General features: G+C 43.8%; 1 protein-coding gene across 3 annotated transcripts; it reads right to left on the reverse strand.

Moving 5' to 3' along the window:
- Window positions 1-27,883, reverse strand: LOC108027353 (homeotic protein Sex combs reduced). 3 transcript variants are annotated; one of them, XM_017098772.3, is made up of 3 exons: window positions 27,466-27,883; window positions 18,767-19,746; window positions 1-2,504 (listed from the first exon to the last, which is right to left on the reverse strand). In XM_017098772.3, exons 2-3 carry the CDS (start codon window positions 19,710-19,712, stop codon window positions 2,197-2,199), a joined length of 1,254 nt encoding a protein of 417 aa, XP_016954261.1. In that variant the 5' UTR covers window positions 19,713-19,746; window positions 27,466-27,883; the 3' UTR covers window positions 1-2,196. The 3 variants fall into 3 exon arrangements, with proteins under 3 accessions (XP_016954261.1, XP_016954262.1, XP_016954263.1); XM_017098773.3 differs by lacking the exon at window positions 27,466-27,883 and adding an exon at window positions 25,775-26,361; XM_017098774.3 differs by lacking the exon at window positions 27,466-27,883 and adding an exon at window positions 25,478-25,611.
- Window positions 27,884-27,915: the final 32 nt, after the last annotated feature.

Raw genomic sequence — 27,915 nt, forward strand, 5'->3', positions numbered from 1 at the left:
TACAATTTAAAATAGTTTTTATTTTTTATGACATATTCATACATGTTTACATACGTGTTTTGTTTTCGTTATATTTGTATGGTTTTGTGGTTTCATAGTTGAAGTTTCTCCGATTTGTTTTCGATTCCATTTTGTTGTATTATAGTTGCCCTTGCAATCGCACCCGGATTAAGGTAATACATACATGCGAATTTCATTAAAAATTAGATGCGTAATTTATTTTTTACATGGAATGCAGTTAAACTCTTGCGCCCACTGAGTCCTGGCGGACGGTGAGTGCCCCTTAAACCGAAGACTTCAAATGGTGTTTCAATTCAATCGACAAATTGCGTGAAACAAACAATCGAGATGTACGAACTAAGGTTGAACAAATGTACAAAATGGGAAACAAAAAACGATTAATTAATTTGTGCTAGGTATTTTTGTTTGATTCTCTCATTTTCCATAGTTTGTTCGATTTGCTTCGCCTTGCTCTTGATTTGCTTTCTCTAAAATTTGTCTTGCTAATTCGATATACATAATTTAGGCTTACGAGCTAGGTTCACGTAGACTACCGATAGTTCTAGAATGCACTAACCTTAGCTTAGCGAAAAGTACAGCATAAATAATTACTTTACATTACGGTTATGGGTTTCCTTTAGCTTAGGCTTTAACAACGCTCGCCTCAATCAAATTTCGTTGGCTTGCTGTATCGATTAACTACCGAATTAAATATACAGACGTTGTGTGGAGGCCTTTGAATAAATAATGTGGAGGGTTCAGCTGCTGTTCTAAAGAAAATCCTGATTACCTATAGCAAGTTCTAGGCTAATTTGAAATATTTTACTTCCTGTTTGTCTTCCGAATTTGTTCTTCAGTGGAAATTAAAAACGATTGATTTTTGATAAAATTAGTAAAGCATTTTCCGAGCTGCTAGAGCACTTCAACAACACAAACGCGAACACACGAAATAAATTGAATTAAACAGTACAGATATTTCCAGATTTTCTCCATTTTCTCCAAGACGAAACACAAACATAAAAAGGCGGTCCCCGAGCCGGACCGCTCTGCTATTTACAAACTAAACAAAGCCTTATGTGGTTAACTAGCGTTAGGATCGCTACAAGCTAGGAATTAAGTACACTCTTTAGGACTCCCTGGAGGGTGCTGGGTGGGGTTTGGTAGGGATCGGGGTTGGGCGGTACAAACGAAGAACTAATGTTAGTTAGAAATCACTTTGAAGTTATTGCAGATATTAGTTTTGTTCAACTCGACAGCTCTGTCTGCCATCTGTGCAGCTTACGGGCTAGAATTATGCTAGGCTTACGAACTAACAGCTTTTCGAATACTGCTTAGAGAAAGAGATTCATCATACTGCAGGGACCTCGAGCACTCGCCTGGGCGCAACATACTCAAGTAACATCAATCACATCTGAACGAGCCCACTCCACATCGACATCAAATATCAACGAGAAACCGATTCATAAAGACGTGAAAAACATGGTCCTGATATGCAAAATGGAGCCCTTTAATTTTCGAAAGTGTCACCGCAACGAGGGACGGCGATTGCCCGGGGTTCCGCCTCCAGTATCATAAACCCAAACGAACCATGCGCATATGGCTCGTTTCTTAGCTTAACACGAATCAGTTGCAAACAAGAAACATCACTGGATGTTGGTTGATCGACGGGCGGCGACAGGCGGTAGGCGATGGGCGGTAGGTGGTAGGCGGCAGGAGGCAGAGGCGTGGCCTGGTCGGAGCTCAGCAGCAGGACAAATTGCAGCCGACAATGTCCGCCTTGAAGTCCAGCTGCAGCTGCGGATCGGGCTCACAGTCCGACCCCAAAAGCTGGTCAAGGCCCCGATCCTGGCTCCGATCGACGGGGTTATCCTGCCGCTGCTGCTGCTGCCTGATGATAACCTGAGATCAGAACTCCTGCGGATACTTGATGCAGTCGGGTGCCTGGGAGCCGGAGGCGGTGGAGGCGAACAGGGAGTTGGGCCCGTTGCCATTGGTGCCGCCGTTGGCCAGCGAGCCCGGCCCTCCCGCACCTGCCCCTGCTCCACCCACGCCCACTCCCACTCCCACCCCCACCCCCACTGAGCCACCGTCCTGCGACTGGTAGCCACTGGCCGCCGAGGCCGCCGCCGCCGTCTGATATGGTTCCTGATACAACTGATTGAGTCTCTAACCAGTACCCGAAAAGTGCCACGCGTCCTATGCGCTCAGGTGCGCGAACTGCGACGGATGGATATCGAACTGGTGGTACGGGTGGCCGTAGGGACCCATGTGGTAGGGCACGATGTTCATCGAGGCCATCTTGTGCTCCTTCTTCCACTTCATGCGCCGGTTCTGGAACCAGATCTTGATCTGCCGCTCCGTGAGGCACAGGGCGTGCGCGATCTCGATCCTGCGGCGGCGGGTCAGGTAGCGGTTGAAGTGGAACTCCTTCTCCAGCTCCAGCGTCTGGTAGCGGGTGTATGAGGTCCGTTGTCGTTTCGTCTCGCCATTGGCATTCACAGTACCTGCAGGGGAAATGGGATGCAATTATTAGTGGGGTTGGAAAACGCTCGGAGCCAGTTTATAAACTGGGAAATAAATATAGGATAATGATAATAATATATGTCCCAATGTTTTACCCAAACTTTAACATTCGATTTGTATTTATTTAGAGATAAATTAAAACTAAGTTCCTTTTGGGATTTGCAATATTTAAAGGACTCCCCTTGCAATATTTAAATACATCAGCCTAAGGCAAAACAATAGTTTAAGTCTTAACTATGTGGCAGTAGAAGCATAGTTTAATTAAGTAAAATCAATCACATTTAAGTATACACCTTCTGTTCAAATGTTCTTTCCCGACTTTTCCCTGCCGAACCGCCGAAAAGTATTTGTTTCTGCCAAAAAACCATTTGGAGGCGTTTCTAGGCAATCGTCAAAAGTTCAAGTGGACAACACCACCCGATCCCCCAGGCGCTTTCCCAGCTTTCTCGCCGCTCCGAGGCAGTTAATTTTCCCATTTATATTGTGATTTTCTGCAACGTTGCGCATTTCATAAATATGACGTGTCAAACCGCCATTTGGAGGCACCCGAAAAAGTTCATACTTGGTATTGCGCCCGGCCAAGAAAGGGAAAGGGCCGCGGGAAGTTTGGCGAAGGTATCTCGCCCCAGACAGATGTTTGTCGCTTGCCGAAAATTTCTATCCTTCTATCTGCAATCGTCGGAAGATAATGACAATTTCCCGTTCCTGGCGGTCGCCCCGAAAACTATTCTGTCATCTGTACCGGGGTTTTTGTGAGGCAAGGCGCACGAGGGCGTTCGCAGCGCGTCGTTCATAATGAGGGGGCGTGCTGTGGCAAAGTAGACTTTTAAAAGCCATTTACCGTGGCGTGTTATTACGGCCAACTCAATTGGCCCGCCCGCTTCGTTTTGGCTTTCCAATACTCGGCAAAGAGGTGAGGTTGGGGCAGCTCTGCCATAGACACTGTATCTGTATCTCTAGTATTTATATCTGTGAAATGTGTGGCAGTCAGTCAATGTGATAGACGGCACCGCTGACTTGTGAGTGCGTCCCGCTCTGTTTTCGGGCGACTGCTGTCTCGCTCGGCTCCAAGTTCCCCAAATTGTATGTGGGTCATGGCCCATTTGCTAAGTGGGGAGTAGTTTACGCTGGCTGCTTTATTATTAATCAAGAGTCGAGTTCACGTAGAGCAGTATCCTATTATCTAAACCCAACTTGCGGTACAAATTATTGATAAATTGTCTTAATAATTTTAGAGCTACTTAGTACAAAACAAATTTTTGTACCCTCACTATCTGTATGCTTACTGTATTACCTTTGAATACATAGCTTTGTAAACTTTGAATTTTATGTACCATTGTCTTCTACTCTATCTAACATAAAATGCTTTTACTTTGTCAATATAAATGCTATAATTAGAATATCATAATCATCTGTTTAAGTACTAACTTTGTTTTCTGGTAAGTTCTTGAATAAAATAAGTGAATCTAGGTTCTCCTTTAAATCAATGTGAAGTAGAGCTATAATTCGAACTTTTGCTTGCTTTAAACAAAAAGAGAGAGCCAAAACCACCAACACACTTCCGAAAGTTTTCCGCCGTTGTTGCTGCTGTCACAGTTTAGTGGTCTTCGATGTGACGTTAGCGGAAGATGTCGGGTCACATCAATCAGCGGCCAAAATCTAAATGGAATTTCTGATTAAAGTTGAAATTAATTACCGCTCGTTTAATTAAGGCGGCTTCAGCGCGGCCAGGGCGCGGAGAGGGCGCCGACTTCAAAGCTCCTGCACTTCCCTAGCTGGCTGCCATCCTGAATGGGCCCAAACTAATGACCAAGTAAACAGCGAGCAGACAGTAACCAGACAACGGGCATCGGCTCCATCAGTCATGTGGACCGGGGCAGTGGAGGGGCTGTTGGTGGGCCAACTGTTGTGGCCGTGGCCACAAATTGAATTGCACTAATCTTGACCCATTTCGTGTTGCTGCAACTGTCAGTCAGGCCATCAAATTGGATATTGCAAGTAATATTTCTGGCTGGCCATTAGAGGGTCCCCTCTTCTGCTGGGGAGTAAACTTTTCCCAAAACTTGGCAGACTTCCGACTTCTGATGCATGATGTGCAGACGTTTTCGAGTGCCCTTTGCTATTTTATAAGCAGGGATCCTGACCTTGCCCCCGGGTCCGGCCAAATCAATATGTCCTGTGGCCCTAGCTCTCCTCGGGGGTCACAGACATTTCTTTTTCGGGCTTTTGGTTTTTTATTTCCCCGACAGGGAGACAACAAAAGACAAGTGAACACTTGCACTGCCGCCAACCATTTACAATTGTCAAATGCTGCTGTCATATGTTGCAATTTGTTTACACCACTCAGGGCTGAATGGAGGGGAAAGTGCCGCCCAGGCCTCAGCATTGCGAAGTGTATCTTTGGGATGCGTGCTGCTATCTGCAAGATTTTGGGGCGGCTGGCAAAAATATTTAGTTGGGCTAATCTTTTAGTTATACAGCTTCTCGAAGCTTTTTAAATTTAAAAACTAGCTACCTAAAGGCGTTTTATTAGGGGTCCGGTATTTATTTAAATATTTGGTTTAAGCTATTTAAAATCACATAGTAATGTTTATATTACGCATATATTCACATGGAAAATAACAATTCACATAATCGACAATTTCCCAGAAATCAAAACATCTCTTTTGCCAATTTCGTGCTCTGCTCTTTTTGTCTGAATCAGCCCCATCATCTTGAATCCTCCTCCCTCCATCACAGGCATCACCAGCCACTAATTCCCACTCAGATTTCGTTTGATTTCCGACTAAAGATCAACACACATCCGCAACCCGTTGAGTCGCAGCCGAGTGTCAACACTACGGTCTCTGTTAGCCCTTCCCTAGTGGTCTTCCGCCGAATATGCTTATTTTGCCTATTTTTCGGTTAACTACATGCGAGTAAGTAGCGCATCGCTGTCGTCATGGCCAGGCGCAATGTCTAAGGCGAAAGCCCCAATGAGTTGACAGGGCAGAGGCAGGGGCAGAGGCAGCTCCATCCGCAGCAGCCCCATCGCACTCGCATCCAACGGCACCTGGCATGTCATATCACTGGTGCTTATATCACTTGCCAGGGGAGGGCCTTTCGAAGGGGCCAGAGCTCTTGACAGCGCCAATGAGCGAACATTCGAAGCGTTTTACAAGTTTGTTCCCATTTCCCTGCCACCTCGGTGGGATGGGATGGCATGGTTTCGCGTTGGGATGCGGATTGGGATGCCAGCGCCTCTGTCCGCGCTGCGTCTTTGTCTGGGTCTGGGCATTTGTGAAATACTATATAGACATATTGGATTTTGCATGTACAAACATATATGTGCACATGTTTTTTGGAGACAGAACGCCTGAGGAAAAGAATCTGCCTGTGTGTGACTTTTTTCTGGCGTTGGCTTCGAACATATACCCTTTACTTGTTTTTTTGAAGGAATGGCTACGATACCAATAGTAATGCGATTTTTAGACTTAGATTTCAGATTTGTTTCTTGCAGCACAAATATATCGTATCAACTCGAGTGACCACAAAAGGGCATTAATACTTCGGCTTGACCGCGCGTTTCACTACATTGTTGGTCGTTTCATTTGCATTTCGCGTAAGATGACGTCAAGTGTACTTGGCTAAGAGAGCCTGGGCTGACAGCCGCTTAACATATCAGTTGGAAATTTGAAATTTTCGGTGCATCCCATTCCGGCCTGCATGCAAAAATCTGTTGCAGAATTTATTAAGTGACGATCGGTGCTCGAAACTCCTTCGATCTCAGCGGCAGCGGATCGGTTCTGCAATTCAAATCGCCATTGTCTGGCCTGGACGCTCGTGTTCCCTGCGATGTTTCGCCTGTATCTCTTTGCATACTCCCCGATCGACCCGTGATTGACACGGGATTAGCATACTTTGCATCCATCGCTGGCAGGTTCAAAGTTAAGCTGAAAACCTTTGGCGTAGGTCAGACACCAACCAGTATATCTCTCGAGCCGAAGTTTAATTGTTTTCTGTTGCCGCGGCATAGAAATGAAAATACGACAAAAAGATACTTGCGGCTTGTCACAAACACTTGTACTGGTCATTTGTCAACGGTCTGGCGTCTGGTCAGGCGCAAAATAAAAAACACAACGACTGAACATCGTCATCGTAATCAGCAACGTGTGCGGCACTCCAAGATCCCAGCACCTGGGATCGCTTGGTGACGGCATGGTATTGTATGGAAGCGCGGGGAGCACGATCATCTGGCGGCCTCAGTTTTGATCTTATCATGCAAAAACAAATTTGAACTTGTTGCACTTTTTACAGCGAATTGTAAGTTTTACACAGGGAAAAAGAACGCAACACAAGATATCTTATCCCAACATAAGACTAAGGGCATATACAACAAGGAACTTCTTTATGAGGAATTGGACGGTATACCAAAAACCAAATACCCCATTGACTGATATTTTTCGCTGTGCAGATCTGCTTAGTCAGGTTGATGTCCAAGCGGAAAGTTCATAAATCAACGCACTTCCGATCATCGCTGCAGATCGGTGGCTACTTAAGGGCCCGTGGCTAATGAGTCGTTTAACCAAAAACCATTATCCACGTCACAATTCCGGTCGAGGGTCATTACTCATAAGAGGCGGGCGAGTCGAGAAAGGAATTTTGTCACAAATTGAACTAATTAGAGACAACAAGTGAACTTGGCCAAGATCGCTTGAACTGCTCGGAATTCCGAGCAGTTTTGCGGCTCTCTGAAAGCTGAAATTCCCTCAAAAATATGTTTCGAACTCGAACAGTTCCAGAAATAAATCAGACGTAGAGCCAGAGGTGCCACGCTTGAGGTCTGCTGGAAGAGATAAATCTTGGACCCTGGGACGATCCGATCGGTTAGGAACGGAACGGAGCGGAGGGATGTAGAATGCTGATGGAGGAGTCAAAAGGGCCGCCGCGGGGGTCGCGAAGGGGACATGTGCAGCGCGCGGGTTAATTTCTTTCGGAAAAAGAAAATTAATCAAATATGCGGTCGCCGGGGCTATCTGAGAATGTATCTGGCCCTCTATTCGGCAGGCTGTATCTTCGCTGTGCGTTGCATTCCTTAGGTGATAAATGATGCTGCCCGGCGGTTTGAGTCGTTTTGTGTGTGTTTTTTGGGGGCAGGCGACAAATGATGTGACATTTGTGATAATGAAAGTGTTACCATGGCCTCCACCCACTCGCTGCCATCCAGCACGCGCTGGACAACAGGTGTTTCGGGTCCATCGATGTCCACAGACCATTAAAGCGCTATTAAATCGTAGTCACAACTACTGTCTGCCCGGCCTGGGTATATATTTGTCACACCCTGCGAATGAGGGATGGATAGTGTGTGGAAATTCCCGAAAAAGGAGCAGAACAGCAGCCAGCTCGGTCATTAATCACAATTCAAATAAAGGAAGCGCTGCAGTCACAGGATGGTGGTCAGAGAAATGGCAAGAATATTAAAAACACTCCAAGAAATGGGATGCAGCCAATTTCTGGTGCCTCTGGGGGGAAACTTTGTATTGTTTTTCTTTCCTGTTTTGTGGTGCGAATTGTGCGTGGCCTTGCCCTGCCCCAGCCACTATCCACCCCATGCCCGCCCCCTCAGGTTTTTTGGGCATTCGCGTGGCTGCCTTTGCTTGGTTTCGTGAAAAATGGAAATTATGTCAAGAAGTAAATTGATTATTCGCTTTAAAGCATTTTTCAATTTATATTCCGTGTTTGTTGTCAACACGAACACATTCAGTTTCGGCAGCCCGACAGCCGCCACAATGCCCAGCGTTTTATTTCCAGCTCTTTTTCGCCGTTCCTTCACTTACTCAAAGGCACTCGAGTGAAATGACATCATGTGGCACAAAGCTCTAGTTCTCGACTTTTTGGGCAACAGCTGATGGTTCTTTGGCAAACCGAACCATCGGAACCTTGAAGGTTTGCGGGGGCAAACCGAAGACCTGGGACCTTTGTCCAGATAAGGCAGCATATGGTTTCCGGTCGGCAAAGACGACATCGATTTACATAACAATGTGCCAAATTAAAATTTTGCAGGCATTATAAGTTAATTTTTTAACTTGCGGTTTCAAAATGTGTGATTAGGCTTTTCAAGTATACTCGTAAAAGAATTCCAATTAGTTAAAAATCTCTTGAAGTGAAAATCCAAAAGAATTTATTTTTGTAAGCCCCTTCTTTAAATAATATAATTGAATTGTTTGTGAATTGCTACCAAGTTAACTTTAAAAAGAAATGCATTTGCTTTAAAGTCTTCAGTTTAAGGTACTCAGATTAAATTGTTAGCCTAAAAAAGTTTAATCAAAAACGCCGAAAGAAGCAAGCGTTACTTAACCCCAAATTGAATTTATTTCGGCCCCAATACCAACGTTTGCGACCTTTCAACTCTATAAACCTTCTTAATGTCTTGAACTCGGGCCCTCCCTTCAGCGAATCCCACCAATTAAGCCAACCATCGAAATCAAACTGTTAATTGGACACTCAGGAGCTAAGTGCTTTTCGGGGATTAAGCCAAGCAAACGCCCCCGGGAGACACGTGACGCCCCGTCCAACCCCCTTCACCTGTCCCCGCCCCTAAAACTTTCCTGTCCCCGCACTAGACAATCAACCCTTGGAGAGCTTTCCATAATTGTTTTCGATTCGAGACAGTTGCCAACCCCCAAACACCATTCTTCAATGCTCCGCTGGCATAATAAGCTGGGTAACAAATTATGCCGCTTGTAGCTTGTATTGTGTTGAAAATATAATAAATGAATTATCTGCATAATTAATGAGCTTTTAATTTTTAATGGCGCGTCGCAGGCTCCCAGGGTCCGGGAGTCGGGAGTCGGGAGTCCGCGAAGGCAGATGGACCGGCCGAGAGCCAGCATAAAACGCACCGAGGAGCCAAAAGCAACCGAGTGGTATCAGCCTGGCATATCTCTTAGATACAATTTTAATGTGACTTCTTGCAAATTATTTATGCGCGCCTTTTCGCTCAGATAATTATCGTTTATCTCTGATTTAAAGAGTTCTCTCCCGCCAGAAGAAGATGCTGGCCATGTACACACTTGCGGGGCGAGGAAGCGAGGAGGGAGTGTGTTCGTGTTCGGATCCAAAATGACTACCTCAGTTAATTATGGGGCTCCCGAGTAGGGAGCGAGCGTCGCGCATGCGCACATAAATTAGCCGAGCTGCGCAGGAAACCGGTTTGCCCGTACTCGCCCTCTCTCCTGCCCCGTGAAAAGACCGCGTAAACAGAGATACCCCTCTGCATCGAAGTACCCTGGATCGGCGGACCGGTGCACCGTGCACCCATTTTTAATGAGTGTCCTGTCGTCTGCAGTTGAATGAACGCGCTACAAAATGCGGCATTGTCGTTGTCTGGCTTCTGGACTTCTCGCTCATTTTCATTTTCCCGCAGCCCCATGATTAACTGCTCGGGGTCTTTGACTGGCGCTGATGACCACAGGTCCTGGCTCTGGCTCTGATTCTGGTTCTGTTTCCAGAGCCCCAGCCACCAAGTCAGTAATCAATCACGGGCACGTTGAAGAATTTTTTGCTCGGCGATTTTGATTTACTCGCGTCGCACTCATTGACTTTCCATTAATAACTTCCTTTGTAAATGGCATCCTGTGGCAATTGTTGTAATTGTGATGAATTCCTTATTAATGCAAAGTGCGGCGGGAGCGGGTTTCAGCTACTGTCAATGGCGTTAGGTTCAATTATCTTCCATATTTCTTGCGCCGCCGAGGCTGGGCAATTTATTCGCGATCCATCAGACGGCTGGCCAGCATTTTGCATTTGAATGTAAGTTCGCCCCCCGGATTCTCCACTATTTAATTTGCTAGTTAATGCGATTTTGATGAGGCATTTAAATTCAGTTATCTGATTGGGTGTGGGTTGCACAACAGCCACCTTGGGCAAACAGAACAGAAATTGAGGCATTTAAGCTAGCCTAGGTCAAAGGGGTTGAGATTGAGTGTTCTACATAAGCCATTAGCCGATATACTTATAGATCATTAATCAAGCTGAACGTATATTCAAATTACGGCTAATAGAGCTGTAGAGTGCGGTTTAATTCACCAGAACTCTTTTGACGATTATTTAAAGACGCTCTCTACCGGTTCTGGTCTCAAAAGAAGTGCTCAACCCACGGCTTAATATGGCTGCATAGTTAATTAAATGGAAATACGAAATACACAGCCGGCTCTGCCAAATTAACTTGAAATTTAACTTGACGCAGTAAGGAGATGTATTTGCAAGCTTCATTTTTAGAAAACAAAAGTATTCAACATGGCCGCCCCGGCAACATGTCAGAGAAGATGTGAACACGAAACAGTGTACAAAAAGCGAAAAGACGCAAAATTAAAACCCAAAGCAGCGACTCAGCGACGGAGGCTGAAACCGAGGCTGTGGTGATGAAGATGGAGATGGTGAAGTCAGGGCGCGGAACAAGTTTTCAAAACTTGCTACAAAGGTGTCTTTAAAAATCTTTTAATTTCGACTCATTCCCCTTTTTTGCTCGTTCGAGCAATGTGCAAATTTGCTGTCGTCAGTGGGGAACTGGAAACTGAAAATGGAGCTGGAAAAGGAGCTCAAAGGGCCTGGGAGCTGGGAGTCGCCGCCCGCCTTTTAATGAAGCGCGAAGTGCAGCAAATGTATCTGTATCTGTGACTGCACAAGGAAAAATATCTTATCCGGAAGGTTTAAATATGTAATATGTCATTTGGGAAACTAGCAATATGGTTTGAAAAAATATTATTGCAACAATAAAATTGTTTAGTAATGTCCCAAGCAAGTATGTTCTTGAATAAAAGAATTTGTGACCAACGCACGTAAAAAAAGAATTGCTTATTCTTAAAGCGTTGCGTTATTACAATTTTACTTTTAAATTATTTGAATTGGGTAATAAAATCATTTAAGTAAAGATTCACTATTAAAACAAAATATATCTTAGGTTTATGAAAATAAAGATTTACAAGATTGTTTTCAAAAGCAAGAAATCTGAAATTATTACATTTTTTTCGGTGCAACCCTGAGCGCATTGAAAGTAAAGCAAGCTCGGACTAAAGCGGTCCTGGCCCTCAGGGCAGAACGTTGCCAACAAATTGCAATTGTTGCCATTGCATTCGGGCTGTCACTGGAAAAGAGAGACAACAACACACACACAGCCACAGAGGGACGGCGAGGACCCAGAGCTGACCCCTGAACCCGGCGGTTTAGCACGCCATAAACAGGAAGAAAGCCCCAATTCAGGGCCTGGTACGAAATATGGCCAGGAAAAGCCAAGTGGAAGTGCCAGACATTTAAATCGAATTGGCTTCAGGTGGCACACCGGGCTGCCCGGTTTTAATCTGCGAAATGTAAGCCAGTTCGAGGCACGTAGCCGCAGACAGCAGAAACATATGTATCTGCCAGATACATTCGCACACACCCGGACCACGCGTGTAACTCAATTTTCAATGGAGGAGGTGGCAGCACACGTTCCTCCGCCCGAGTTGGCAAAATCCGAGGAGGGGAGCCCAAAAACACGGCTCACTTGTGGGTTTGTCTACTCAGCCAAATAGTTTTGCAGCCTGCATTAATAATTCACAATTTCATCTCGGATTGTATGCGATTTGTGATGGTTTTCGTTTATCTTCGGTTATGTTTGCTGCCCAGCTCCAAGGTCTGCGGTCGAGACCAGGTCCCACTGTACTGGATCCGCGCCTGTTGCTGGTTAGGCTGAGTAACAGTGGGCAGTAGGGCTTAGCAGGAAAATAAATGTCTTATGGTATGGATAGTTGAGAGCACTTTGAGTTTAAGGGCGTACAAGTTTCTAAAAATTCTTTTAAAACTAGTGACTTCTTAAAAAATTGCAAATTTATTTTTAAGGATCTCAAACTGAAAACTATATATTTAAAATGGTTCGAAAATCTATGATGATATATAACATTGACTTCAGTCATTTGTATTTGACTAAAGAAGATATTTGCGAAAATGTATTTCAGCTCGGATAATGGAAATTGATTTCGTTTTTAAAATTCTGTGTGTAGGTGTTAGGAACCGCTAGATAAAACTTTGTACTTATATTGCTAGATTTCAAATTATAAAAAACAATTCAGATAGTTTGAAAAATCTCCAGCAGCTTTCCCCGGATTTCCCAGAACTAAGCACTCAATTCTACCATGCGGCCCACTGTGTTCCGTTCGCTTATCGCCATTGCGTCATTTCATTTAAGTTAATGCGCAAAGAGATTAATATTCTATGCGTATCTCAGCGAAACCGACCAAAGGAAAAGGGGAAAACGGTAACTGGGTGAGAAGTGGATACTGGAGAGCTGGGGATCCGGCACTTGGGGATTCGGGAATCCGTGGCCATCTGCAGATGTGCGCCAATTTGCAACTGAATTTGATAAATTCGCATTGCAGCGCTGCCGTGACACTCGGTTGAATTTATGGCTCGCACTTTTTCACCATTCAAATCGCAATTACTTTGCTTGATTCGCAATTTAATTTCCCCCTCCCCAGCCGGCAATCGAGTATCTGGCAGATATGGATATACATATATGCACTGACCGATCCAGTAGTTCTCTAAACAATGGAGAAAGAGTAAACACATTTTGGATGCTGTGCAAGTCCATTAGAATGTCGCTGCAAGTGAAATGGTTCTCTGGGGGCTGGGGCTGCTTCCTAACTGTATCTGTGTCCGTTCCTGAGCTGCATCCGCAGATGTATCTATATCTATCAGCGCTGGCACATCATCAGTCATTAGTGGCGCCATTGTTGGCTCTTTAAATATTGCCGTCTTTGTTGCCGGCGAGTGGCCTCCATTGTTACTGTCTCCCTCGAATTCTACTCCCCTACTTCCCCCGTTTATGCGCTTTTATTAACTTTGGCCAAAATGTGGCCGACTGCCACTTGAAGGCATCAATGGGCAACTAAGTTTCATAAACAACAAGCTCTTCGGGCCATCATTCATCTTTTGTGTGTGTCGAGTTGAAGACGCTTTAAAAGCGTTCTCTTCGCCGACTGATTTGGACTGTACGATGAGTGATATTTTTGAGGCAGACAATGCCTTCGGGTGCATGTATATATAGAACTGCACTAGAGTTGACCTACAAAAAATCTAGTCGCTAATGAGCAGCTAATTTTAAGAACACTGTGCTGCATATTAAAGCATCTTATTTCAGATTGAAAAAAAAATGTAACGTACGCTTTTTGTACGTATTGTCTTTATGTTGAATTACTAAGCAATTCCAATAGTGTACAAACTTAATGAAACTAAATGGAAGAAGAGATGTTTGTTTGGTATCGTGAAAAGCACACACTACACTTCTATGTAGCCCAGTGTGATTAGGCGTTCGTTCCCTTTTCAGTGCCCGTATCTGACCGACTTAAAGTCGAATGAATTTCAATTCAAGCAGAGTGATGAGTTCGCTTAGCATCCCTCGGGAACTGAATGGTGCACCGCATTCATTAAGAACAATCGCCAGTAAAGACACTCTGCGTTTCGTGTGCCAAAAAGTTACGCTTGGTGCGAAACAATTCGACAGGCACTTCTGTTTTCGGGCTCCCATTAGCGGCCCAGAATACCCAGAGTTGGCTAATAATAGGCCTCGGCTTGGGCAAGAGCCATCCTCGCCATCTGGGAACCGGAGGAGCAGGCAAATAAATTTATGTTCTACTGCACTTTCAGCACCTTGCGATGATGCCTGGCATTTTGCATTCACCTCGCGCGGTGGTCATTATAAAAATCATTTTCATTTTGGGGGGACCTTAGAACGCGCAGAGCACCAAAATAAAAGTAATAACAATCATTATGATTAAACGTAGCTATTTGAAAAGTCGTGTTCCAAGTTAATGAAAATGTAATTGGGCAGCAAATGCCGGGCGCGTTTGTCTTCCTGGCCCTGGATCTTCAGGTTCTCCATCTGCAGCTCCGGGTTCTGTTGTCTGGTGTTTGGTGTTTCCATTTTATGGGCGGGGGCAGGCGCAAAAGCATTATGGCGGCAGGAGCTGGAGCTGCAACAGCAGGTCCACAGCAGACAGCGACACCCCAGACCCCAGACCATTTCCGAGATCGGGAACACAACCCCAGTGCCACACGCAGCAGAAAAGGTGCCCTATAGTAAAGCTATTCGAGTTGAAATATTAAAAAAGAAACAAACAAGTATTGCATTATTTTTCCCGATTGCAAATAAAATGTTATTTTAAATTTAAGAAAGCCTCTTTTTGATTTCGTAAGTAAAAACATTGTAGTTTGCCTTGAAGTGAATACGATTCTTACTTACTACTGCAGAATTAAGAAAAGATAATTATTTTTAGTTGAAGATTGTCAAGCGACTCCTATGTCCTGCAATATTTTCATTTTTAATTATTGCTCAAAAGGGGCAATATAAAATAATTATTCGATTTTTTAAGATCTAGCTCTGCCTTTTTAAAATATTCCTGTTCTTTTTCAACAAAAACTCAAAAGGATTTATTTTTAGTGCACTGGAAGTGCATTCTGCTGCCTTGCAGCGACCGTCGCGTATCTTGTATCTGGCGTTCAACTCGTTTGCAAACTATTAATTTTGTGTAACATCCTGGCATCTGCGGCATCGAGAGGCCAGAGCCTTCGGGTTGAACGGCACGATCGGAAGGGAAACAAAACTGCAGATATTTGCAATTTAGATTTAGAAAATAGACTTTTCGCTGGCAGTGTTTTCCACCGCGTTAGATTTATTTTCCCGGAGTTTCAATTTTTGGTAGAGCTTCTGTTCTGTTTCTTCTGTTACGTTACCATTATTGACACGATATTCGGTAATTATACGAGTTATGTGCAATTTATGGAAATTTCAAAAGCTAAAATAGCATGCAAGCCCCAAACATATTTTTATGTGCAATTAGGCACTAAAGGCTGTTGTGGAGCCACTCCAAAAAAAAAGATTTAAATATATGGCCAAACAGATTGTATAAATAAACAAACAGCCCACTAATTAGGGAGCGGCCTGTCTGAATAAAAAATGTTCAGAAAGAAATGTCAACAAATTGTTAAATTGAATGGGGAAAGGGGGAGAGGCGATCTAATAGGCATTTGACATTTCGGCAGGTAGCGCGAGTATCTTTGTATCTGAATCCAAATCTGCAGGTATCCGCTGGCTGCATCTTTTGATGATCTGCTTGGAGGTCTGCCAGCTTTGGTCTTGTCAATTAGGGAATGAATTCCGAATGCCAAGCGACTTCACAAGACTGCATGCGATATATTAACCAAACATGCAGCCATGTATTCTCGTGTGTGCTTATTGGCAGATACTTGATGCCAGGAGCTGAAAAACTCTTTTTGCGAAAAGTGTTTCGCGGAACTCAGACAGCCTCGTTCGCTCTTTTTCTCTCTGAAGATGGCGTTCGAGCTGGCGTTTTTTCTTTGCATTATAAAATGGTTGCCACAGTAACAACTTGACGTGATTATATGCAATCAGCCGGGCTCCCTGCCACTCCCCCTAGCCCTCCACCCCCCGCCCCATGAGCAACATGCACTCCAAATTTGCATAATTGTTAACATGATGTTGCTGTTGCCTTTCCTGCTGCTGCTGTTATTTTTACTGGACTTTAATCAGCGCCTGTTTCCGATGCTACCCTCCAGATTACCCTTTATTATTGGCATTTGCGCTGCTTGGCACCTGCAACAACGTTTTTTAATAGCGATTCTTAGATCGGTCGCAATTATAAAAATCCTGCACATGCCATCACGCCCGGCAAAAACTTCTAATAAAGACATTTGCTGTCGAAAATTGAGTTGTGCTCTGGACGCTGACGGGGCCAGCCTAATTGCCAGTCAGCAGGCTGTTGACTCTTGGGTTCCTAAAAAATATGGGAGTGGTCCCACATATCTGGAGCTAGGAAAAAATCCTAGCCTCTCTAATAATTGAAATCAAAAGTTTTCACGACTTAAGTAGTTGACCTCCTCAAAATGTTGGCAGTTATACATGAGTTTGAACAGTTCTACGGGGCTTAATGTGTAAATGTTCGTTGCCTGTACTCTAAATAGATACACCTGGATGTACAATTACTATGCAGATATAGTTACACAAAATTGTAAGGCCTCAATTTATTATAATTAACAGCTCCAAGAGCAAACTATTGTAGCTGTATCTAGAAGCTATAATTATATATTTAAAGATATAGCTGCACATAGTTGTATAGATGGCTGCCTTTCACATTGCCCTCAACCGAATATGATTAAGAAAGTAATTAAATCTCGGCGATGCATGAAAACTCAAGGAAAATGGCAAAGCCAGACGGAGATGCCCAGATACAAGAGCTCTCCCCCAGAGATACATGGTTTCCTGCGTTCTCGCACTGCGTCTTTTGCATATGTGATCTGCAAATGTATCTGCATCTGAGCCCGTTTCATTCATGCCTCTTCCAGGCGAAGTGAAGTTCATTACTACACCCCGCTGCAATCAATTTCTTGTGCGCTTCCACTTGCTGCAATTTGCATAACAAATACTCGCTGTTCTTGTTGTTATTGCCCGGCTGCCATGAGTAACAGATACATAAATAATAACAATGTGAGCCATTGATTGGAACCGAGCGGGGACGGGTTTCCCCACGAATCGAAATGGAAAATCGAGCCAAGTTGCTAGTCGATATGTATCTGTATCTGCTGACTTGCTGGCAGTGCGACTGTCTATAAATATGGGGCAGCACTTCAGCGTCTCTTTAATTGGCTGACATGTTGTGATTTGGGGTTGTCAAGAGCCGGTTGAACGAGCAAATATGGAAATGCAAAATGCAAGCCAGCAATTAACCCTTTCGTCGAGCGAAATCGCCTATATTAAATTCTTTATAGAATATTTTCAAGCGCTATTCGGTTATACTTCAACGAGCTAATGAGCGCGGAATGTAATTTATGCCAAGTCAAAAAACATTTCCCAGAACCTGAGTCGAGTGATTTATACGCGAACAGAAATATTTCATTATTTTTTAGCTAAAATAATAAACGAGCTGCAGGTAAGATTGCAGCCAGGTAGATCCAAGCAAATGTCAAACTATTTGCAACCCAATTAATCTGCCCCAACCGACGACGAATATGAAGAATCTTTTCAATAATTTGATTATACTTGGGATCCCCAAGACGACTTCGTGAGTTTGGCCTGTCGAAGGGTCAGAAAAGGTGGAAAAATTGGGGAATCCGAAAGGTGGCAGGGGGTGGCAGAAAGATAAATCTGTGTGCACGCCAGAGACATGATGAAAAATCACTGAACAATTTTTCGTTCACAATTTTCCAGCCCAACAAATTTCGGGTGGAAATTTGTTCTGTTAAATTTAAATATAAACCGAGCGAGGTGCTGAGATTTATATCAAGCCGCAGTATCTGTCTGCCTAGATTGCTATATATATCTGTATCGGTATCTGTACCTAGATATGCATCTGTATCTGCTGTGTTATGAGTTATTGTGGGAGTCAGCCGGCCTTAGCTGCGGGAGCGGATCGCCTCACGTTTGTTTACAAATTTTCACGAGCTACGATTTTCGCGGTCGAGTTTTTCACGCAGCGTTTCCCCTTTTTCTTCTCCTTCCTCTGAACTGGAGAAAATCCGAGAGCGTAAGTGCGAGGGAAATGTTGTTATTGTTTATGTATTTTGACAAGATTCCCCGCGCGCACAGTTTGCCAGACAATTTGGTGCTAAGCACTCGGCAACGTTTGCTGGCCAATGAATATGGATAGTTGGCTAGTTTCTGGTTGCAACACCCATTCGAGTGAGTGAGCCAAGTGTCTCGCAGAAGTGGTAATGAGCTCTGAATGAGGCAGCGATTGAGGTGAGCTATCGGCTTATACATGTTGATTTATGGAGCTCATTTCTAGCTAATTGTATCATAAGTGACGGTGAGTCCGTAAAGCGATACAGCACGTTATTAAAACAAAGGTTTAGAACATGGAAGAGCTTGTTCATAATGGCACCTAGCTATTAGCAAGAAGATTGCTTGAATTGATTTGATTTAATTTGTTTCGGAATAATAAGAAAAGCACTCCTGTTTGAGCACTTAGCAAATTAGCCAGTTGAATAAAAAATAATTTGAGCAAACAAAAATAAATACCTCCAATTTATAAATTATAAATAAATGTGCAATGCAAATGTAATTTGAGCAAGGCGTTTTCCTACGCTGAATAGGTAAGGATAGTTACATGTATTTACTTATTCCACATCTAATTATAAGGCCGAGTTAATATACTGTATCTTTGATCTGTGCCTTGAATAGTACAATGTACAATGTACATAAAAAAGTACTCACTCGTTCCGAGATGCACGCGCTTCATCCACGGATAGATCTGCGGCGGGTTCTTCTTGCCGTTGCCGCTGTTCTGGCTGCTGCCCGCCTCGTTGCCGCTGTCGCTCTCGGAGTCCGTGTCCCCGCCGCCCGGACTGTGCATCGGGACATTGACGTTCCCGGGACCGCCGGGCACTCCCGATCCGCTGTGGTTGTTGTTCAAGCTGGCGGCGGCGGCGGCGGCCGCCAGACTTCCGCCCAGGACGCCCTTGTTCAGCGACCGGGCCACGCTCTCGACCACCGAACTGGGCGACAGCTTGGGGGATATGTCCCTGGTGGACAGATCCTGTGGACTGGCCAGCGACTGGCTGTTGTTGTTGTTGTTGCTGTTGGAGCTGTTGTTGTTGTTGTTGCTGCTGCCGGGAACACCGCCTCCCCCACTGCCGCCCGGCGTCACAGGATCGTTGGCGTACTTGCAGCTGATGTTCGCCTGCTGCTGCTGCTGTTGCGGGTGTTGCTGCTGGGCGAGCTGCTGCTGCTGCTGGGCAGCAGCTGCTGCCGCCGCATGGGCGTGTTGCTGCTGCTGTTGCTGTTGCTGCTGCTGCAGGAGCAGTCGCTGCGGCTGCAGCTGTGTGTAGTCCACCATATCGGGGTTTCCCTGTCCGCCGTAGGCCGCCTGGTTGGCGTAGTGGGCCTGCGGAGTGTTCGGGTAAAGGTTGGGCGTGTAGGCTGCCGCGGCCGGGAAGTAGTCGTTGGCCCCCGGAGTGGCCGACCCCGCACTGCCCTGGCCCCCGTTTGACCCGCCACTAGGCACCACGCCCCCGCTGCCTCCCGCCCCGTTGCCGCTGGCGCCCGCACTCGAGTTGCCCGCTCCTGGGTGATTCTGCTGCGGGTTCATCTGCTGCGGATAACAGGAGGCCAGTGAGTTGACGAATTGGTACGAGGACATCGCAAAGCAGTCGGGATCCATTCTGAAGCCAGGAGTCCTAGTCGTGGATGCGAGTCTGAAAACCAGAGGGTAGGGGATTAGATACAATATCTTTAAACAGAAATAGATATATAAAGAGATAGAAAATGAAATACCATAGACTCTTAACATAACCATTCCCTTTCCTAATTTTAAATTCATCGCGATTTTTAATGATTAGCTCTTTGTAATAATGGTAACCATAATACACATATTAAAAATGTGCTTATTATTGATTGTTATACAGTCTCATCTTCGTTTTATGTGGATACATTTTACTGAGTAAGTCCCTAAGGAATGATAAAAAGATTAAGCGAACTGCAATAAACGATTTCTACCTTGGCTTCTCAAGTTTACTTTGAGATCTTACTTTGAGATTGGCAACATTGTATCGAAGAAGCTGTGCGGAATAAGCATTAGCATTTACCTTACGACAACTCGAATGAAAGCCTGGGCATGACTCCTGCTCTTTTCAAAAGGATCGCAAAATAAAGCCACAGGGGGTAAATACGAATTCTAAGATTAAAGCATTTATCAGTGATCAACAATTCAGGTTCACCCTATAAATAAATAATTCAGCAGTATAAATATCATAACTAAAGTATATAGGCATACTTTTTGTTTTTAGAAGACTCTATACTTTAGGTAAATCGCTATCGGTGGGTAAAAATACCTGTTGAAGAGCCGAGTTAAGCAAGCTGTTTTTAGGATTTCCAGCTAACAAAACCTCAAACACTGTATCTGACTCACGCCTCTTGATTGGTTCCTCCCTCGAAGTGTTCCTCTGCCCGCTGGTAATTTCACTTGCCTCTTACTTGGTTATTATTATTATTATTATTATTTTTAGAACGGTAAAGAGTCGGGTTTTTTCTTATTTTCCGCTGGTGGAGAGAGCTGGGGCTGCCTAAGCATGCAATTTAAGCGAGCCGGCCGTCGAAGTGGGTATTTTATATATATATAGGAGCTTTGGGCCGAGGAATGCCGAGGGACCGCCCACTCTTCTGGACACACTTGGCGGAAACTTCTTGCGGCTGCACTTGCTGGCAAGGCCCAAACCAAACCCCTTCTCCTCCGCCCATTGCAACCATCGCAGATACTGCAGTCTTGGTCTTGGGCATGTTTGTTCAATGGCGGAAAAACTCGTATTCTCCGCTGCGCAGATAGCAAACAAAAGCAATGACCCTCCGCTTCGAAGGAGCCGAAGGAAAGGAGCTCTCAAATCGCCCCAGAGCCGAAAAGTGCAAAAAGGCAATAAGGCAAAAGAGGCCAAGCGAGGCCGATGCACATGAACATGGCCAAAAACTAAAATCGAGATGGCAATACATCGCAACTGAGTCGAAACTTGTATACCCTAGCAAATATGAAAAATATTTGTTAAACCATATCAAGAAACTTCAAGACAGCGTTACAATAGATGCTAACTGAAAAAGGTTTGCTTAATATACGTTCTTAATATACGTTCATTTTAACTACTGCCATTTGGTTATCTATTCCAAATGTTTTCAAATATGTATTTTTATCAAAAGAGGTTCTGAAATATACCTGAATTAATATATTGTATCCCCATAGAAGGTATAAAAATAAGCGACAGCAGCAGAGTACTGAGAACATTGGCCAAAAACAATGCAACCAAATGCACACCCCGCTCTTCCCTGCCCTTTTTGTGGCTTGAAACCAATAATTTTGCTTCAGTGGGCAATTTAACCCTTTAGCATGTTGGGCAAATGAAAGGAGCTCTCAACTTGGGCTTAAATTAAAACGCCGTACGCTGTTCGAACTGGCCAGAACCCAAGGAGCGAATGCTCAACTTTGGACAGAGATTTATTTGATGAGCAGGGTTCTCGCGGAAAACACAACAAAAAAAAATAAAAATTAAGGAAATATTGTAAACTTGCCTTCAGGTCTCTGCACCCTTCTCCCCCTTTCCCTCTCTGCTCGGTCCAGCGATTATAGGCTTTAAGGCCCGGTAACGGTGCTTTGGAGAAAACCACTTCGAGCTGGCAATATGAGAATTATAGTTGTAGACAAGCGCCCGCGTTTAAGCCGAACAAGGCCGAAATCAGCGAAATTATAGGATCCGCCTCTCTGGCTGACTTTGAACCTTTGACTGGCGATATTTGAACAACCTATAGGTCGAATCGATTTGGTGGCATTCGCATGGAAGCGATGAAAATTGATTGGGTGAAAACCGCTGTTTTTAAGCTAACAAACCAGAAGTACGAAAGGCAGCCAAAATTGGCCAGCCTAAGTAATGGAAATTGATTTGCGAATTTCTCACAAGCTTTTATTTTCACACAGAAAGCAATGTGCTTAGGAAAACACATAAAACTCCCCATATTAATTTAGTAAAATAAGTTTTTTCTTTTGATTGTTTCAATGCAGATGCACTCATGAAAATCAAACTGGGGCTTCTGTCCTGATCACTTAAGGGCAAATTAAAAATTCCAAAAACTGTGGGAGGGGAAGGGAAGCCGAGGCCATAAATTAAACGAATTTTGAAAATTGTTTTCCAAATAGTTTGAGACGGCGCTGAGGCGACAAGCGGTTCAATTGGTGTTAATTAAATCCATGAATAATAAAAACGCCGGCGAATTTGCGGGCACGAAAGAGAAGGGGAACTGAAAAGAGAAAGAGAGGGAGGGACAGACGTTGCCTTAGATTGGCGATCGTCGGTCGAGCTCATAAGAAAGCCATAAATAATGGCATTCTTTCGGGATCGGATCGGTCTCAGCGACATTCTGGTCTCGGGCAACTGAGTTTTCCTTTGTTCTTCCTTTGTTATATAAACACTTTTAATATGCCTCCAAATGGGAGTGAAATTTCTCTTTTGCCCCGATACTTAAACCGCAGAACGAATTTCCTTTCCCGTCCTCGGCTTTCTCCGTTTCACATTGCCACAGGTAGGATCAGATCCCATCTAGATGTAGAGGAGGGTAAGAGCAGGGCAAGAGTAAATAAACAGCAATTGAGTTGCACATGCGTCTGCTGATGCCATAAATCAATTGGGGAAATATTCCAGTGCGACAGCTGAAAAGGGTTTTCCTACCCGAACCTCATTCAAGATGTTGACGTTCTGTTTCGGGGTTCGCGGGGTCTTGACTTTTCTATGCGTTCTCTGTGAGCTGGAAGCTGAGCATCTGCCCAATTAAGATGATTAACTTTTGCATATTCAATAATTGACGTTCGGATTTGCATATAACGAGAGTTCTGGTCAAAATTGATTGCCTCAAAGCTGTTTAAAAAACTTGATTTTCATTGGGCCATTGGTTTTTAGCTCATAAAACTAATAATACATAATGATTAATAATATACGTTGAATAAAAATGAAAAATTTAAGTATTTCAAAAGCTATCAAGTTTGATACCTCTTATTGCTACATTTGTAAGGGAAACAGTTTGAAATTGGGAATATTATTGAACTGTTTTGACATGGTTAAGCCTTGTGCACCCTTCCTTTTTCTCCGTTTCTTAACCTCACTGTAGACCACTTTCACCAATTCCAATTGCAGCCTAGCTAGACCCAAAGCCCGGTTCTGCTTGAAGACTCCATTCAACGGCCCATCGAAGGAACTGTCATCCATTGCCGAGCACTCCATCATCGTCATCGTCTACGTCATCGGCCCAGAGGCCACCATCTTAATTATGAGCCGAACAAAGCACCCAAAGCAGTTATTTCTCCTACGAATGTCGCCGGGCTGTTTGTCGTCACCATTACGGATTTGTACCCAAACGAGCCCTGTCCATAAATCATAATTTTTAATATTTGTTGTCAGCAGGGGCGTAGCTTGTGTGCATGTAAACACGCCGCTCTAGAACCCCAAGCTGCGGTACGCACGAGTTCAACTCTCGAAAAGAACGAAAAACAAGATAAATAAAGGTATTTGCGCACGCGCAGTCACACTCATTGGCAAGTCTTCTTGTCCCGCTCACTCGACAATAAACTGGCCGGGAGGAAGAGAGAGGGCCAGAGACTGTGTGCGGACCCATTAAAAAGTCATAAAAATTTGTAAGCACCTCATAAAAATAGTCATAAATATTATTCCTCCTCATCTTTTTGTGTCTTTTTTCTCACTCCCGAAGCATGCATCCATTTCTGCTGCGGCAACCCTCGTCACAGTTGCTGTTTGCGGTTTGTTTGTTTGTTTGTCATGGCTCTCATAATTTTTATGAGTTCTCCAATTGTTTTCCCAACTCAAAACCAATCATCGATCCCGATCCTCACGGCAAGCGGCCATTTGTGGCCCAGAGTGTCGTCTCATCTCGTCCCCGATAATTTACGATCTGTTGCGCAATGGTCGAGTGGAAGTTATCATTACAGTAGTCCTATTTCTGGTCAAGGACATCTCAATTGTGTAATATATCATGGTTTTGCCACTGTTCACCGATAATCCCTAATTAACTCGATTTGTGGATGAATTTTTGGAAAGGGGGTAGTGTTTTTTTAAGTCTTTGAATCTAATTTTCACAATTTATTATTTCTTATGGAATAATGTAATGAAAGAAATTTAGTATCATAATATGTTTTTCTAATCTAAAGATTTTATTTTATTTGTTATTTGGCTTGGAGTTTTGGTTTTTTTTCTTCTATTATTTATTGTTAACATTTCGCTTCCTGAAATGTCTGCCCTTTTTGCGGCCAATAGATCAACGACTCTAGCACAAATTTTCAGCTCGCGTGTTTGAGATTTTGATTTATAAATGTGAACAAGTGGAGTTGAAATATTTGAGGAGGGCGTTGGCGAGGGAGAGCCGGGGTTAGTCCATGATGAATGTCTCCGCCAGGCGCAGGCCAAATAAATTACGGCGCTGCAGAAGACACTCGAGGAACTTTGGACTTGCCTCCTCCCTCCAATTAGCCATTTGGAACTGGGAGTCGGAATGGGAACGTTACTGGGTCTGCAACTGTCTCAGTGTTGTGCCCACATTATGCAATCGGGGCAGCCAGCTCTTTGATCTTGGCCCACCCCCGGCGAGCTATGCGAATGAAAGTGACCTACATCAAGTGGAATTTCTTCCACTTACAGCCCATATGGGAGGCCATGCCGGGATGCGGAATACTGCCCAGGAGCATCGCTTCACTCGGTCATTGGCGAAGTCCCCTGAAGTTCCAGGCCAGTGCGTCAGTGCGTCTTCTTTTTACTTTACATAATTTCAGGTTCGCCCCATGGCGTCTTGGCCAGCAGGAGCTCGCTTCCCCGGGCAGGGGCCAAGCCTGTACGGTGGGTATTTCCCATCCCTATTCCAACTCGGGTTCGGTATATAGCGCTATGTGCCTGGATTAGCCGTCTATATGCGCCGCTTGTTAGGCATTTTTCATTCGCTGTGACATTTCGCCTTTGTGCCTCTTAATTATTTCAAAAGCGGCTGCATTTCGTTTTAATGAAGTGAAAATTCCTTGCGTTGATACCGCGCACGCAACCCAATGAAAAATTACTAAAACACAAGGCAAAAAACAGAAACAAAGGCCAGATATAAAGAAATATGTAATATATAAACAGTAGATTCGGGGTTCGGTTTTGGACAAAGAAACATATTTTATTAATGAATAAAAGATAGTCGCAAAAGATAGAATCGCAAATTCAGGATAAATAAATGAGTAAGTGAGTGAGTATGTACTTATTTGTTGTTGTCTTGAAATTAGTCTGGGAGTTAAGCTTTTAATGTTAAACTTTTTAATTTTTCAGAAAATTAAATTGTAATCTTTTACAATAAAAGACACCACCAAGTAGAAAATTAAAGTTTAAAAGATTGGCAAAAAAACAATCATACTTGTGAGTGTGCCACACGGTATACGTAGTTTGTAGTATTTATAAAGGCGATAAACAATTGTTTTTGTGTTTATTTCAAACACATTCAATTCAAATTAGCTCTTTTTAAAAAACAACGTTATTTGAAGAAAGAACCTTTTTAAAATAAGAATTTACTGCATTACTCAGCACATTAAAAAATTAACACAGAAAACACAAAACAAAAACTTAAAAATATACTATTTTAAACATCCAAGAACTATTTGCATCTTGCCCAAGGTGGAGTAACATTTTTCCGCCCTAAAACTCGCTTACTCACAATTTCAGTTAGCCGACGGCGTTCACCTCCGTTGAAGTGAGTTCTTTTTCTGATATTCACAGCACTGAACTACGAATTTCACTACAATTAAATGCGGAAATTGCAGTGGACAATAGCAAAGGTAAAATTGTCACAACCAGCCGGATATCTGGAGAGTTAATCCGATGGCATCCTGCTGGCAATTGGCTAGACTCTGGCGTTCTACCTGCAGGTTAATGTTTTGTATTGTCCTAAGGTAATTGGCCGCAAGGGCTAAGCGACGGATTTGGACGGCTTTTCGGTATCACAAAATCACACGCACTCGCGCAATTTGTCACGGATCGCGATAAGTATCTGCGGGATGGCCAAGTATCTAAGTATCTGCGCGAATTTCACGCCGAATTTATGACTGTCCATCAACGCCAGCATCGATGCAAGCACTTTGCAGCCCATCCATCTTCCGCCAATATCGAGTGTCTTTGTATCTTATTGCGCGGCACAGCTGTGTGTTGGATTGTTTGAGTTTCAGAGTGTTTTTTGTTTTTTATTTCGGTGTATCCGCGGATACGTGCTCGAAGCGCCAATGTCTCACTTTGACTGCTCGGGCATAATTCAAATATCTGAGCATCAATAAAAAACACACAGATACGCCAGCGCTTTGGCTCACTCACACTGCCCCATTTCCCCCGTCCAATTGTATCCGCGAGTACGAGCAAGTAGGGCTATGTAGCTACATATCGGCGACCAAGTGCAGCGTTCATTATTCGAAAAGTGTGCGAGCGAGACGGCGGCCACTGCGCCGCTCCGCCATCTCGCTCGCTCTCAGGCAATGGCTGAAACTACCTTCGCGGACGCGAAGAACGTTTCGAATCAACCGCCAAACCAGAAATTCGTTGCCACAAATTGTATCTCACGGATACGGGGACGGGGCTATGGTGTGTGTGTGAGTTCGAAAGAGCGCCAGTTCGAAGACACCGCTCTCCGCAATTCGAACAAGTTCTTATTGCTCTTACACACACTGTCTCTGGTGTGCGTGAGATCGTTAGTGCGAAAAAAACGTTTTCGAACTTCGACCCATCCAAAATTCTTATTGCTCTCACCGACACTGTCCGTGTGAGATCGATTCCGAGGGGTACAAATCATAAACATTCGAACTTCGAAATGCTGACCATCACGGAGCCTTTTCTGATTATATCAGGAGTGTTGGGACTGTTGGGGCTTTGAAAATAAAAGACCAAAGAACAAGCTCTGAAGGTTTAAAATAAGATGGATGGAAATACACAGTCTATGGGAATGTTATTCGGTTTTTTACGATTCTCTAATGCTCTGTAAACAGTCTCTCTTATATTTTAAAGATTATTGAATATTTATATTTTATTAAAAAAAATGGGCTTCTCTGCTTTTTAGAAATCTGGTAAAACTATTCAGATCATTGTTTTGTATATTATTTCTACCTCTGGCTTTTTTGAATTTGTTGCAGTCTGTATAAGTTTGTACGCAAAAATAAAAAAACTTATTAGGCCTATTTAAGTCTAACATAAGAAAAAAAAAAACTGTTCTTGAGTTTAATAAAGAAGTAATTTAACTAGTTTGATTAATACAAACCGGACATAAAATAAACAATTCCTTCTTACATGCGCTGGTCAAAATTTCCTATTCTCTTGTAATTTTCAGAAATAAATGCTTTTCCCTGCACTGCTCAATTTTCTTACCTTAGATGGACGAGTTCAGGAAATCCAATCGCAAGTTGGGAATGAGTTTTGTCAATTCAGTAAGTTTTTCTGGCAACACTTCACTGTTTACTTTGTATTTTCGATTGAATTGTATTTGCCTTTACCACTGCACTTCAGATTTCTTAGTTATGGATGAGCACTGTGAAATATTATTTCAGGTGGATATGAAATCCTCTCCTATGTAGAGAAGTTAGTCGGTAGAATATCCGCTATGGGGAGACCATGGCACCTTGCCGTCGCCAAAGAGCTTTCCATGGAATCGCAAGACAGGCTATCGAGCGCAGACTTCGCGGATTACGGGCGCGTACGAGTGCGATTACGAGTATCTGTATCTCTTCTGTGTTTTTCTGCAGGAGACCGAGCGCGCAGCTTGGCGACTGAAGTGCGCCACGTTCGATTCACGTTTGAGCCATAAGAACCGACAGAACG

The sequence above is a fragment of the Drosophila biarmipes genome, chromosome 3R (assembly GCF_025231255.1).
Source record: "Drosophila biarmipes strain raj3 chromosome 3R, RU_DBia_V1.1, whole genome shotgun sequence".
In the NCBI taxonomy this organism is placed as follows: domain Eukaryota; kingdom Metazoa; phylum Arthropoda; class Insecta; order Diptera; family Drosophilidae; genus Drosophila; species Drosophila biarmipes.